Source organism: Cololabis saira, chromosome 11, assembly GCF_033807715.1.
Source record: "Cololabis saira isolate AMF1-May2022 chromosome 11, fColSai1.1, whole genome shotgun sequence".
Classification (NCBI taxonomy): Eukaryota; Metazoa; Chordata; class Actinopteri; order Beloniformes; family Belonidae; genus Cololabis; species Cololabis saira.
The window spans coordinates 37707091-37722469 of NC_084597.1; the positions used below are offsets into that span (position 1 = coordinate 37707091).

A 15379-nucleotide genomic window follows, 5' to 3' on the forward strand; every position below is an offset into this window, starting at 1 on the left:
GATTATTACTGTATGCATTTTTTGAGATGAGGATGTGAACTAAGCAGGATGAAGTGCTGAGTGTCGGCCACTGGAGTGCAGTACTTCCCCTCTGAACGCTGATTGGATCTGCTCTCTGGGACTTTTAAAGGTCTGTTCATGAAGAGCCTCTTTGAGCAGCTTCAAGCAACTGAAAACAGCTGTGGAGTTGTCCTGAAGCTCCTCCTACGCTGCTTTCAAGCCACTAAAACATCCAAGTCTTTGAATGATGGGGATCTTTTCAAAGTGGTATTTAACACTTTTTTTCTTTACTTTTCAAATGAGGTGCAGTCTTATTAATAACCATTCAAATGTATATATTGGTGCCGTTTAAAAAAAGTTATATTCAGTTTCTTCTAAGCACATTGATCAAAGCCAGGATCCTCTCTTGAACCTGGTCTTACCTTACATGAGCTGAGCCTTTTCACGCCATCAGCAGCATTCAAACGAATTCAACGACACGTTGAGAATCTCTGGAGCGTCAGGTCTCAGATATGCTGCTCGCTCACCAGACCTTCATGTCACATCTGCTGCTGTGGACCTGAACTACAGCCAGAATTAATAGTTGAAGGCCAAGGCAGCTGCCGAGTGTGAAGAAAAAGTACTGTAAGAGCATGTATTTATGTGAAATGTTGATCATATTTGTTTTGAAAAAATGAAAAAAAAAAAAAAGCACTGGTCCTAATGTGCATTTTGACAGTTAATTCTCTATAGAAAACATGAACTGAAGGTATTTCCTGTCTTATGAACTACATTTGTATTTAATTGACACCCATTATTCCATTTCAGGCTTGCAAAAATCAGGACAGAAGAAATTCTTTCAAAAAAGGTCAAAATTACAGAATAATATTAAAGTATGACATCATTTCAAGCAGGCGATGTAGCATGTTATTGGTCTGAACTAGCAAATGGAACTAAAAAGATGGATGACACTTCTGAAACTAGTTTGAGAACTGTCAAATGTATTAACGCCTACCAGGACAGCAGTGAAGCAGGAAGAAAAAGTGGTCCTGATCAGGTGAGAATGGATGTCTAACCCAGAGCTAGAGTTTAAAACGGAAGGAGAAAACTCACAGTACTGGTAATAAACACTAAACAGATGAATAGCCATAACAACTTAGAGAGGCAAAAAAAACAAAAAAAAAAAGGTTACACTGTGGAGCACAGAAAAAAGGTCATGTGTTCTGCTGAGTCTAGATTCACCCTCTTCCAGACGGATGAGCCCATTAGAGAAAAAAAGAGCAGCAAATGCATCCACATGCCATGCACCTAGCGTGCAAGCCTGTGGGCTTGGGGTCGCTTCATCAAAGTTATGGACTTCCAAAAAAAATAGGCAGAATTTTCCATCTTTTTTTTTTCTTCCTGTGACAGCAGGGGTACAGTATCCATCACCGAGCTGGAACCGTTGGAATTGTGAGAAAAAGTGTCTGTTTTGTTTTACCAAGTGTTTTAAGGACAGGCCACAGGCCACGACAGATGAGACGAAGCATAAAAGATACTAGGTCCTTTCTGTTGACAGTGAAATAAAAGTCACTCTGAGAAGTTTCATGTCTGCGGTTGTACACAGTTGTACATAAACTGCTGTCATTTCATTCTGACTTTGTAAAGCTTTCTCAGCAGAAGAAATCTGACAGATTTTTTTAATATAAATTTTCCATCTACTTTAACATTTTCAGTGGCACTATTGACTGGATAAGGGTGAGATTTACTTGTCAGTTAGATTTCTAACTGTCCTGAAACATAATTGAAATTAAGTGATGCACCAAAATGAAAATTTGTGGCCGAAACCGAAACTAATAATAAACACTTGGCCGAATACCGAACAATACCGAACATGGTTCTTTGCAGTTTTTCATTTATTTTGCCAATTTTTTCACCATTGCATAAATTGAATAAATTTGATTTAGGCATGCTTTTCAAAGAATAAAATCGTTTACAAAATTACAAGGTAGAAAATATTTATTGAAAATAAAAAAATGAAAATGTTTTAATTTCCCAGCATTATGTTGTTTTGGTTCCACCTCCTGGTGAATGTTAGGCAAAATTCTTGTGGTTACTTTTTGGTTGGCCAACGATTTATGTTTGTGGTGCGCAACCGGTACGGGAGCGGCCAGTCTATTTCCTTATTTTACAACGCCGTTATTAATTGTTTGGTTTTTTTCCCCACTTATTCCACCGAACACCAAAAGTGTTTTTTTGCCATTTTCGGCCGAACAATTTCGGTTACCGAACAATCGGTGCATCACTATTGAAATTTATAACCAGAAGAAAAGTTTAATCCTTCAATCCCCAGAAAAGTTTCACACTGAAGAATTCTTTCACAATAAAAGACAAGTCATAAAAAACGTCTTCATTCAGGTCATCTTTAATGACAAAATGTTTATCAATTTTTCCAATGTAGTGAGAAAAAACTTCAAATGAAAGCATTATTACACTAACTACTTTGAGAGCATGGCGGTCAGAGGGGACCGTCTTTGTGCACCCTCTATTTCCACTGCAGCCCCTGCAGAAGGAGTTGTGTTTAACATGATCTGTGTCAAACCACACTCCTGTTCTGTGCGTTCATAACTCAATATCAGAAAAGAAAAAGATCAAAATTAACTGAACAAGACAAAAATGATCCAATATACCATTTTCCAAAACCGCATGTTCAAACCTGTACAGAAGCATGAGAGCGACACCAAGAGAGAGTTTAGTAGAAGTCTCAGAGAAAAAAGCCTTTTCGACTTGTATGTGCTACATATGATTTAATGAGGAGGCTTGTTTTGCTGGGTCGCTGCTGGTCAGGTGCTTTTTTTTTGTTCCAGCCAGAATTCTTTACCTTTTCTTTTCTCGCACTGGGAAATTTGACACCGGGTGCGTTTTGACAAGAGAATGGCGCCATGCCGAGATTTATCGCTCCGCAACAATGTTCATCCATCCATCCATCCATTATCTATACCCGCTTTATCCTCTGCAGGGTCACGGGGGTCTGCTGGAGCCTATCTCAGCTAATTTCAGGCCAGAGTCCGGGGTTCACCCTGGACAGGTCGCCAGTCCATCGCAGGCAACAATGTTCAACTTAATGCAAAAAAAAAATAATAAAAAGACAACAAGCCACTGGGAAAGGCAGCAATGATCTCCTTCTCTAGAACTCGGTGCATCGTTTCCAAGTCTGCACATCTGTAAACGCAGTGCTCTGCCACCCCGAACCGTGTGGGTTCAGACCTCACTGCACACGTCATCTACAGGAATCAGCTCTGCATAAAGCCAGTTTGATCAACCCTTGCATTCCATGCTGAATAAACCTAAATGTGAGCCTCTACACTACAAACAGTGACCCAGGTTCTGTTCTACTACAGTCCAGTGTCAGAGATACTACACTGAAGCCACAGTAAGATAATAAGTTTTGGAGCAGCACTGCGTGAGGTCAAGAATCTATAATCCCTCTTCAGTCACTTAGAAGCTGCTGCTCTTTAGTTCCATCAGTTCAGAAGCAAATACAGACGAGAGTATTGCTGCTTCCTGCCTGTTGGAGTCACGCTCCATTTCTCCACAGATTGTTTTAATCTTAATATGTTTGGCTACAAATAAAAGTTTCATATCTTGGAATAACATTTCTATAAATTCATTTTAACTTCAATAAATACTTTAGACTTTTTCAAATGATAATCACTTACAAAATACTAAAAACTCAGGCCCATCTGAAGTAAAAGTACTCAGGAGTTGATGGTAAAGCTGCAGACAGCCCAGGTGATTCACTTTAAAGGACAAAATGAACAAAAAAACTTCAAAGATCCAATTTGGGAATACTGTTAGTTCTCACAGAACAGATCTCACTTCCTGCCCGTACAACTCACATCAATATATCGACAAAACACCCTGTTTCCAGCCACTGCCACTTAGCAATACAGTTTACTTTCAGTTTAGAACTGAAACTAAGACCTTCACAGACACTGCCTCGTCAACGCTTATAGTTTGGGTTGGCCACTACGCTTACTCCTTTCATTGTCAGACCTTCTTTATAAACAACCACTGGTGTAAAATAAATAAAAAGGATGATATAAACTTATGAAGAAAAAACTAAATATCTCATTCCCCCCCCCAAAAAAGGCATGATCACATTTGCAGTCTGCGTAGCCGACTCTAAATTTGGTCGAATGCTGGGCTACTCGTGCAGGTGGCACAATCTGTGGTCACTTTAAAACAGTTGACAACTGCTAGGTAATCAAAGGGCACTGAAATAGCATTTGATAGAGGAGTTTGGTTTATTGCTGCAACCCATTCTGTAAACCCACCCCTTATAAAGTTTTACACCCAATTATTGGGGAAAGGAGTATTATCTTATTAAGTCTTGAAAGCTCATACAAATGAGTGAAGGACATAAGATATCTACATACAGTCATAAAACAAGCAGTTCAAGAAAAATAGAGAGGAGAAGGAAGGAAGACGGGGGGAAAAGGCAGATGCATTTCTCCTGAGAACATGTCATATCTCAGGGTGAAGGAGGGGAAGCGGGGGCAGGCGGGACTGAGAGGGAGGGCAGGGAGAGATGGGTATTCTTCTCACGAAAGCAAAACTTTCTCCAGCAGCTCACGGCTACTTCTCAGGCACTTTTCTTCATTTTCAGGTTCAGAAAGAGCTTGCAGGTGGCGTGGTCAGCCTCTTTCCAATGTAGACACTGAGAGGGAGGCAAACACGAGAAGCAGGTTAAAATGGTTCAAATTTGGTGATGATTTCAGTAATGAAAAAACAAAACAAACAGAAAACAACCCTTAATCTGTGAATTAAAATCAAGAAATAGAAATTAGGCTTCGGTAAGAACACCACAATAACTGATGATTCACTCTGTGTCTTATCATGTTTAACAAGACTGCTGTACATGATCCGACTGAGGAGTCCTTATTATTGTAGCATCTGTTATGGCAAACAGAGGAGTGCTGGGAGTGTCAGGGATCACAGCAGGTGTGGAGCAGCTGCTCTGCTCCGAGGAGCAAACACGGCCCAGTCGTGGGTGTACGCCGCCCCCTGTTGGGATTCATGCACAACTGGGAAATGTTAAAAGGCACCATTACAAAACATTGGGCAACTGGAGTGACTTTTACTGACCACATCTTCAACAGATGAAGATCACACAAAAATCACCACATTGGTCTTTAAGACTCAGTTCGGACTTGAAAGTTAAATATATGCTAGGAGATCCGATCACAAGGTACAGATGAAGGCCTCCTGGACCATAAACTATCATCGGCTTTGCTGGCCTTGATTTGGACTTGATCTTGTGTGTGAATGATAGGGCTGGGCGATTTTGGAAAGAAATAAAATCCCGATTTTTTTCTCGGAAAACCCGATTTTCGATTTCGATTTCAATTTTTTTGGTAAAACTACAAAAGAAGACAATGGAAAGATTGTTTCAAATATTTTATCTTTATTTTTAAAGAAAAATAGCAAACCAATTTCCCTATTGGGAATGAAGTGCAATTGAAAGATACTGTAAATCCTCCTTGAGTTTAGTAAAGTGACAACATTTACAATTTTCTTGACCAAACAAAGATAACTAGACGAGCTCTGTCTGTAATGCAGCCAGCTCTCTTCTTCTTTTCCAGCTATATGAAAAAGAGAGAGGAAAATCGATTTTCCTTTTTTCCTTTTTTTAACATCATCTGGATTAATAAATCCAATTTAGATTTAAAATCGATTCATCGCACAGCCCTAGTGAATGACCACAATAAAATAACTTGTCATTTATTGTTTTCATCTTTGTCTTCCCTGGTATCGTATACAACCTGATTAATACTGAACATATGAAATTCCTTTATGGAATAATGATTGAGGAAAAAAAAGGTTTGTGGTAGATAATCATGTTCCCTGCTTCTTCCTGGACTTTAGTTGGTTTTAGTTTTTTTGCTATACGAATTGAGCCTAATTACTTCCATCTGCTGCCTGTTGCAGTTAAAAATAGCAAGATATTTTTTGTCTGCAATCAAAAATGATTAGTTCATCGGTATATAAAGCTGGAAGGTCAAGCATTTGGGTATGTACAGTATTTGGGCATGCATGCATTAAGCGCTGGCCTCTTGCAATCAGATCTTTCAGGACACAGTTGAATTAATTGAAATAAGCCTGAAGGGGGCCTTAATGTGGATCCTCATGTCAGCTAAAAAGTTTCCGATGTATTAAAAAAAAAAAAAACTATTTTACTTAGAAACCATAGGCTGGTAGGCTAACCCTGATCAAGTGTCTGTGTATCACGTCGAGAACCTGGAAAGTGCCTGGAAAGGTGATATGTGGCCTTTGAGCCTTACCCCAGGCCCAAGGCGAGGATGTGCGATAGCAGCAGCGAGGGGATGAAGACTTTGAGGAACTCTGCAGAGAAGATGCCTCCTTTCTTCATGGCCCCAGTCTTCCTCATACTGAGTGAAACTGAGCGTCGAGGGTGACGAAAGTGAAATTCCCTAAAAAATAACAATCGCTAGCTTTAAATACAGCACAGGTGTTGGACAGGTGGGAACCTGTAAAAGGCAAAAATGCATTCTAACAAGTTTACAGTTGATCAAGCAAAGATGTCAAACATTTCAAGCTTCTCACTTCAGAGAATTTGTTTGATATCTTTGGCAATGTACTGTGAACAATTACAATGATCTGCCCTGGTCTGGCTAAATATTTAAGGTATTTAAAGACATTGTATTTAAAATCTGTAATGAAAAAATAATTGGCTGAATAACTAAACACAGCTGAAATTAATCATCAGTCAGTTTTATGCACATCCATTCATATAAAATGTTACCGATGACGAACACTCCAACTGTTTGTTAGCATGACAGTTTAGAGGCAGATGGTTTCCCCTTCATCACCAAAATGACTGACTACTTTGTCTACGCAAACAAGCAGGTAAGTGCATTCAGTTGCCATGGATACAGGCTGGTGTTTACTGAGTTGAGACTTACTTGGGGGGAATGTTTTCTGGTCTACTGGACCAGTCAGCAACCCAGTCTGCGTCCTTCATCAGGATGTCCATGTCCCTCTCCTTGTCTAGGACTTCCTCCTCAGACTAAAAATAACAAACAAGTTATTTAGCGACCGAAATAAATTTGTGCATAACAAAGAATATGTTCAGAATAAAAAAAACATGTTCTGAATATTTGTAAAAGACTTTGACGGTTAGAAATCAGCATTAAACTCCTGATAAGATTAGTTTTCAGTCTAATGAGAGGTAAAATGCAAAGATGGCAGCATAAACTATTCAAAATAATTATAACTCACAAATCATTATCAAAAGTATTCCCTGTGTTTCCAGCCATCTCCATAGAAACTACAGGCAGGCAGCAGTTGTCGTTTACATGCTCACACTACGTAGCCGAGAGGCAGTGCTGCCATGGTAACAGATGATGGAGAACCTGAGGAGCAAAATGAGATCTTACTTGGCTGTCTCTCCTGCTGGTCACGTCCACATCAAAGATGATCTGTCCCTCATCCTGTGGAGAGTGGGGCCGTGGGGGGCTGCAATTTCAAACAAATGAACCAGACACCTTGTTGTCAGCAAAAATCCTGATTTCTCCTATACATGAGAAATCCACTTGTGGCGTTTATTTCCCCCCTTTAACATGATGTGTTAAATCGTATCAAACCTGAAAGATCCACAGCTTTCAAAAACAGCCCTTTCAACCCATTGTTCAAAGTCAAAGTAGCTTTATTGTCGATTCTTGACATGTCAAGACATACAAGAAATCGAGAGGACGTTTCCCACTTCCCACGGTGAAACATATAAACGTATAAAGTGCGCAGGCACAACAGAAAGACAGACATTCTTAAAAAGATTCACATAAATAAATACAACACAACACAACACAACATTTACTAGTGCTAGAGATGAGTGCAAAAGGCAATTTTTGTAAAAAAGAAGAAAAAATAACCATATTTGGCTATTGGGAACCATATTTGGGTATTGTTACCAGATTATAAAATAATTTTGCTACAAACAAAAAAATAACCTTACATAAACAACATGAAATTAGTATATTTATTATAATTATATATATTTATTATAATTATTATTATTATATTTTGAGTGCTTTAAGTGCAGCAAAAATAACAACAAAGCATTATGGGGGAAAGTCTGCATTTGAAAATTGCCTGACACGGCTCTGAGATATTATCATGGTTCTGCCTTTAATTCACAATAAGTTGGACTGAGCAATACAAAAATAAAATAAAAATATTGCATCATAGTAATAATGCAGACTGTAACCGCGTTATCATCTAGTAATGCCTACAAATCTCATGCTGAGTTCAACGTTTGAGCAGTCCTTCACTCAGAAAAGGTCCAGCAGCTTGTGTACCCTGACCCTTCTGATGAAATGTGTACTGAAGCGTGTCTCACAAGGATCAGTAAAGAGACTGTTTCTTAAAGGGATTGTGACATGAAAAACAAATTTTTCTTGATTTTTTGTGTTTTGTTGGGTGTCTTGACATCAATTACACCCAAAAAACAACAAACTTTTAACATTCAGTGTATTGTGTGCTTTCTGGGATTTTGCGCATAACTATGCAAAAACGGCGCATGTGGTTTGGTGGCGGATCGTTACGTAACGATCCGCTAAATCACCGCCCCCTCCACCCAGCTCCCTGCCTCCTCTCCTCTCCAGCGCACCATAAAGGCTGATTTATGGTTCCGCGTTACACCGACGCAGAGCCTACGCGCACCATACGCTGAACCCTACGGCGTATGCTCTGCGTCGATTTAACGCGGAACCATAAATGAGGCTTAACACGGAGCTGTTTAGAGCGTCTTTTGTTCTAATCACCGGAGGAAAACTGCTAAGAAGACCCGCGGCCACTGACTGGACTTAAGATAAGGGGACAGTGCTGCTTGCATGCCTTTATTTTTATGATTGTTTGCTGTGGTTCGCCCTCCTGCTTTTCCGTGCATGCTTCGCCTGTCGCTCCCAACTCTCCGACGCCGCTGTGAGCGTATGGCTGGAGGAGGAGGAGGTTTGGAGGAGGAGCGGAGCAATGATTGACAGGAAAGGGGAAAAAGGAAGCGTTTTTCACGGGGCAAAAAAACACTGTAATAAGAAGCCAGGAAAAGAGTACTAGAGTGAAGTTTTTCTTGTTACACTCTTTTAGACACAGTTGAGGGATGTTGGCCAAGACTTTTAATAGTGTTAAAAGCATGTTAAAAATGATGTCACAATACCTTTAAAAAACTTTGAGCAGTGTGACGTCTGCATTGTTCTAAAATGTCTACGGTGATTCTTTGTTGATGTTTATGTGAATTTAAGAGTAACCTGCTGAAACAATGTTTTTTGCTCAAATACTTGAAAACATCCTCAGGTTACTCAGCGACAGCTCAGCTCACTGATAAGGTTTGTGTTATCGCAGCCTTGAGAGTCATACATGAGCACATGATGTGGCTCTGGGTTAGAGCGCCGGGATCGTTGTAAAGTGCTGAATAAGATGTGAAGTAAGCTGATAAAGAGTCAGTTTACTTGTGGAAGCAGAATAAAATCTTACATGAGCCATGGTGGTGACAACTGGACAGCATCACGCATCTCATGCATGTTATCTTATTTTGTAAACAGAAGACTGCAGATGGCGGACAAAGAATTGCCATGGGCAAACCAATATCCTCATCAGAAGTGTCAAGTAACAAAGTACAAATACTTTGTTACCTTACTTAAGTAGAAATTTTGGTTATCTATACTTCACTGGAGTAAATATTTTTCAGACGACTTTTTACCTTTGCTCCTTACATTTTCACACAATTATCTGTACTTTTTACTCCTTACATTTTAAAAACAGCCTTGTTACTATATTTCATTTCGGCCTTTAAAATAAAACTATCCAGTTAAATTGCTCCATCCGGATAGAGTGAATTTGGTTGTGGTTGTTTCAGATGTTCTTGTCCAGTTTTGTTCTTACATCCGTTCCCTCAGATTCCTGCAACTAAACTTGGATGTACATTCCAATAAAGGTTAGGATAAATGATAACATGCCTCTGAAGTTTGACTTTTTGCACCATTACAATACGTATAGGCAACTAGTCATCATATCTCCTGCTCTCTGAAACACATGTTAATGCTCAATAGTACACATATATGGTTCTTTAATATATTTGCATTATACTAAGATGCATTCATTTTCAATGGCTTTTGTCCTTAATGGCTTTTTTCCCCCTTACATTACTCTTACTTTTATACTTTGAGTAGTTTTGAAACCAGTACGTTTATACTTTTACTTGAGTAAAAAACTTGAGTTGATACTTCAACAGGAGTATTTTTAAACTCTAGTATCTATACTTCTACCTGAGTAATGAATGTGAATACTTTTGACACCTCTGATCCTCATAAGAAACACCATTTAGGATCAAACCTTCAGGATGAAAAAAAAAAAAAGTACATGAAGGCATTTTTTTAAATTTGGCCTTTGAACAAATGCGCAACTTATTATGAGATCATACAAACTCAGCTATATCTATGGAAAGAATTATACTGCACACTGTGATTCAATACCAAAAATGGTCCACTCCTGTGCACTCCTTCTTAGTGAGATCTTAATGCATGATTACCCAATCAAGAGCCATCTGGGAGTCCGTGTTAGAGCCTTTTTGAGAAGAAATACCTCAGCTTTCTCTAAAAAAGTACACTACTTTTAAGTGCATGCAAAATAATATAGGGGTTAAAGAGAAATGGAATAAAACAGGGTATCAACTACATGCCTGGTTTAAAAAAAAAAAAAAAAAAAAAAAAAAAAAAAAAAAAAATCAGTGTTACAAAAGATATTTGAATTTTTTATTAAACTTCTTATTAACACAAACTCAGATCCAGATTAGAGCATATCAATAGTATTACACCTGTCATTAGCAACAGGGACTAAAGTTTCTATAAAAACCCATATAGACTTACTTCTGCCTAGGTATCTCCTGTGTACTCATTTATATTCAGTGCTACACAGATTTGGAAATCTGGTAATCTTTTGAGATAATCTTGTTTTACTACTATAAACACATTAGCTTGTTGCATTTTCACGTCTTTATTTACACCCTCTCTCTTTCGAGGACACATATCAGCAGCAGTGGAGCTAAAAGGGCATCTCGTGAGCCAGCTACACATCTTTAACATTACCTGTCACAGGAAGAGTTGCTGCGGCTTGACTCGTGCTGAGCATCCAACAGGATCTTCTGCATGTCACCATTGTGGATTGAAGACGAGGAAGGGACATGCTCCAGCCCCCCCACTATGGCCTCCTCTTCCTCCACCTGAGGGAGCGGCAGCATTCCCGGAGCCGGATCACCTGCTGAGGACGGTTCCTGGGCTTGATGGCCTCTGTTCATCTCCAGCTCTACCCAGGACCCTGTGGGTACAAGCAGGAGAATACATTTTAATGTGAATTTCTTTCAGTAACTTTGGTGGCAGAGTTATTTTAATGTGCAGTTTGAATTAGCAAATGTGAAATGGTTCTGATGAGAAAGAGAGGTTCAGACAGTTACTGATGCCGTGCTGCAGAATTTTTAACGTGTGTGGAAATAGCACCAGTGGTTTTGATTATCGTTATACATTTGTTGAAACATCATGAGGTATGTCATGAGTGATCCTGTGAGAGTGTGAAAGAGAACTAACACAAGCTTATCGTTAGCATTACAGCACAGGGTGGAAACAGTGGAACGGTTAATTTTCACAATCAAAGTCTTTTCAGATCCTCCTGTAACGGCTTCAGATCTCTAACGAGGCTTAAGCCCCATCCACACTAAGACAAACTCAGGCCTAAACGCAGAAGTATGTTATAGTACCAGAATATCATCCATACGAAACCACATTTGTGGGGTCTATAAACCATCACGACTGAATTTCTCCTCTGGGAGATCAATAAAGTCTTCTATTCTATATTCTATTCTATTTGAAACCAGGTTCCAGAGCGGAAAGATTTGAAGACGCTGTTTACGTGGCTCCCTTGTTCCTGCCTCTCTGCAATAGGCGTCAGCAGATGGATACATAATACGTATTTCCTGTTTAGCTGTTGATGATGCTGAAAATTAGTTGGAAAACTAGTTTTGACTTAAAACCTTAAACAACAATCACTCATGAAGCGCCAGATCAACAGAAACAACTACACTGGGAAGATGGACTGACAAATTGCACAGCATCTAAAAGCTAAATTGTAACTACAGACTGAAATAACAAAAATAAATAATATAATGTAAAGAAAAAGCTTGCAATGACCGATTTCAAACATTAAACTGATAGAAACGCATCTGCAGATCACAGACAGAGATATAATATCCCAGTAACTCAAGTCCAAAGCCAAATAAATACTATTATTCACATTTATTAGATGTGCATTTCCAAAATCATTATTTCATAAAGAATACAATATCCAACAGGAAAAAAGGAAAAAGCAAAAATGATTTTGCCATCTTCATTTATTATGACACTATATAACTAAATAACCCTTTAATCCCTATTAAGACACTAGTTCATTCATCTTTCCTTTAAAATAAAACAAATTTGGTCACTTGTAAATTATATTTTTATTAAACAATAATTTAAGAATAATCCAATGCAGATAGACACAAAAGTGAAATAGCTGGAAATGTTGACTTAAACAGTGCTGCTCTTTGTGCTTAAACCTTTTTTTTTTTTTTTTTTTTACCAGTGTATTTATGAAAAACTATGTCTAGACTCCTGGTCCAAGAGGACATGAGAGCACTTTTTCCAAGTAATTGAACATTACGCTCACAAGACAGAATTCTGTATAACTTCTGAAAAGGCCTACTCTGTTTAAACACGGCCAAACACAAGTGTCCGCTTGCTCTGATAAGAGACAGACACTGTCATTTGTGTCAATAAACCAGTGGCCTCATATCCTGTTCAGACAACAACACAAAAAGAAATCCACAAGGACCAGGACTTTCCTTACAACTGTCACTCAGTGTCTCAATAGGAAGTATTGAGTACCTCCATTCGTTTTCCATAATGGATATTTTACGATACTGGCAATATCCCAAGAAATGATGACCTCTAGTTCTAAAGCAGAAAAAAATAGTGGCACTAAGAACTCTTTTATATTTTGGTTCAAAACATATATAACAGCACCTTCACAACATGGAGCAAAAAAGCCTTTACTCAGAAGGACAAAGAGGAGGTGAGAAAGAGAGGAAGACTTGATGGAAAGTCTGAGACAGTCAGTGAAAGACGCTGAAGAGTAAAGTTCTATTTATTGCTGTGTGATGAGAGGGCAGCAAATACTTGTGTGTGTGTGTATGTGTGTGTGTGTTTGCTGTGCTTGTAGACCTTGACTGGGATATATAACGCTCTCCTCATTTGTACGTGAGCTCTAGCATGAACTGGGAAACTAAAAAGGCACAACACGTCAGAGTTGAGTTACAAATATGGAGGAGGGGCAGATTAGCTACAGGGTGGGGAAAAGTCTTTAATATCAAGTCATCGTACAGCATCAAAACACTCCTCTCTCCTCACAAAAATAAAAAATAACCAAGGCGTCCTTAAAGCCCTTAAAGGGTAAGTCAACGCAACAATCACAATAAGGGGCAAAAGGCCAGTTGTACCTGCAACCCAAATGGTGAATTCCTCCCCACCTAAAACAGGCATCGACTCAGCACTAGCGCTCATCCTGCGGATTACCCAGCGCACCGCCAGCCAAGCTGCTGACCACAACCCATTGTTTTCTCTACATGGACTAAAACCACACTGCCACGGCACCCGTGCCTCCGAACGTTCTGGCCACAGAGACATTATCAGATGTGGTTTGGGCTTAGAGAAGGGAGACATGATGCAGCCTTTTTCGTGTATTGACACCGAAGTGGAGAGTGGACCAATGCTGCCTGTCGCCTGAAGACGCCATGTATTTGAATATGAGAAAAAAAAAACATCTTGCTGCTTCAGCAACTGCAATCCTCCCCATCAGATAAGAGTGGGGCTTGCTGTCATTAAAGCTGTGTCTTAGGATGTCAGAATTTGAAAAACATGACCACTTGCAAGAGTTAAAATCTTCTGGAACTGCTCATAAGGTATTTTGATTCTGTCAGATCCAATGAAATGAACAGTTCATGATTCAAATGGAGGGGCGAACTGATCAAAACTACTGTTTAATTAATGCTCTGTGCCAGAGAGTAAGGTTACAAGCCATCTCCAGGCATCAAAACGCAATATTCATACAAAATATGGGTGTCTGGATGTGACACATCAGGACTACAGATACTTAAACATAACAGGAAATGGTGAAAAAAAACATACGTTCCCTTTTACCTTATAGAAATGGAAAGACCTCATTAAATCTCATTATTAAAAGTCCCCAGAGTTTTGGCTTTAGATTACCTAACCCTTAATTTGGTGAGTGTTTCAACACCTCTCCTCCCTCATACTCATGTCCAAACATCTGTCCTTGTGTGACCATAAATAGTATGTGGAGTCATGTCCCCCCCCCCCCTTTGCCCAGTCTTGTAAACTTAGAAAGCTCTGTAGGCGCTGAGTCAGTATAGCTATGAAATAAAACCCCTTTGTTTACGTCTTCAGTCCTCAAAACAAAACAGGGGCTTACATACAGCTCATTGATTTTCAAATAAAACCAATTCAACAGCCAACACAACCAACCCAGCTATAAAGCCGCTTTCTTAAATGATGAATTAATTGTTTATCTATTATTATTTAATAGCAACACTCAAAACGTTGTCGTGGCGATAATTTTTGAAATCTGAAATAACGATGAGGAGAAATTACTTTATCTAGATTACAATACATAACTATGCCTGCTTTCCTAAATGTAATTGCGCCGATTTAAAAAGATTTTATCTACAGTTTCTACCCTTGTTGACAAGCCGACCCCCTCCCCTGATTGGTCGAGCTGCCTGTCAATCAAGTCTTCTGGCACGTCATTGGTCCAATCACTGTCAATAAACCCGTGGAACATAGCGTTCTGAACCTCCCAGTCTGCTGGAGCTTTCCTCTGAAAAAAACATCATTTTAGCAAAATAAAATTACTCATAGTAATTAAACCCTAAAAAAAAAAAAAAATCCTATGTCAGACGTATATAGACAAAAGCGACAGTTGTCGCCATCAGCTGCTCACCGTTCAGCCCCGCGTCTCCGTGGTTAGCAGCGCTAGCGGCACTAGCAGCGCTAGCAGCGTCGGACATTGTGTCTCCTGGTGAGCAGGGCGGCTCGCATTAATGACTCCAGTCAGTGCAAAACGCACACTGCCTTGTCTGCGCACATTCAGGCGTGCGCTGCAACCGCTGGTCCGAGGCACGTACACTGGTGCTGTGTTTTAATAAAGCAGGTATTGGTCGCCTGTGTGTGTTACTGACACACAAGCAGACGGAGCCGGACACGCCCCCTCGACGGCGATGACGTCGGCACGTCATACG

General features: G+C 39.5%; 1 protein-coding gene across 1 annotated transcript; it reads right to left on the reverse strand.

The window, feature by feature from the left end:
• Positions 1 to 2367: 2367 nt before the first annotated feature.
• On the reverse strand, positions 2368 to 15359 carry bnip3lb (BCL2 interacting protein 3 like b). The gene is made up of 6 exons (XM_061734443.1): positions 15082 to 15359; positions 11121 to 11349; positions 7419 to 7497; positions 6945 to 7048; positions 6303 to 6452; positions 2368 to 4678 (listed from the first exon to the last, which is right to left on the reverse strand). Exons 1-6 carry the CDS (start codon positions 15146 to 15148, stop codon positions 4630 to 4632), a joined length of 678 nt encoding a protein of 225 aa, XP_061590427.1. The 5' UTR covers positions 15149 to 15359; the 3' UTR covers positions 2368 to 4629.
• Between the last annotated feature and the right edge of the window lie 20 nt (positions 15360 to 15379).

What these genes read in the sequence shown, in the direction of transcription:
- bnip3lb (XM_061734443.1), bottom strand. Translation starts at nt 15,148, where the DNA reads ATGTCCGACGCTGCTAGCGCTGCTAGTGCCGCTAGCGCTGCTAACCAC. An exon ending in CCAGCAGGAGAGACAGCCAA is followed by an intron (nt 7,049 to 7,418) that starts GTAAGATCTCAT and finishes TGTTATTTTTAG; the next exon opens with TCTGAGGAGGAAGTCCTAGA. An exon ending in CCAGAAAACATTCCCCCCAA is followed by an intron (nt 6,453 to 6,944) that starts GTAAGTCTCAAC and finishes GTTATTTTTTAG; the next exon opens with GGAATTTCACTTTCGTCACC.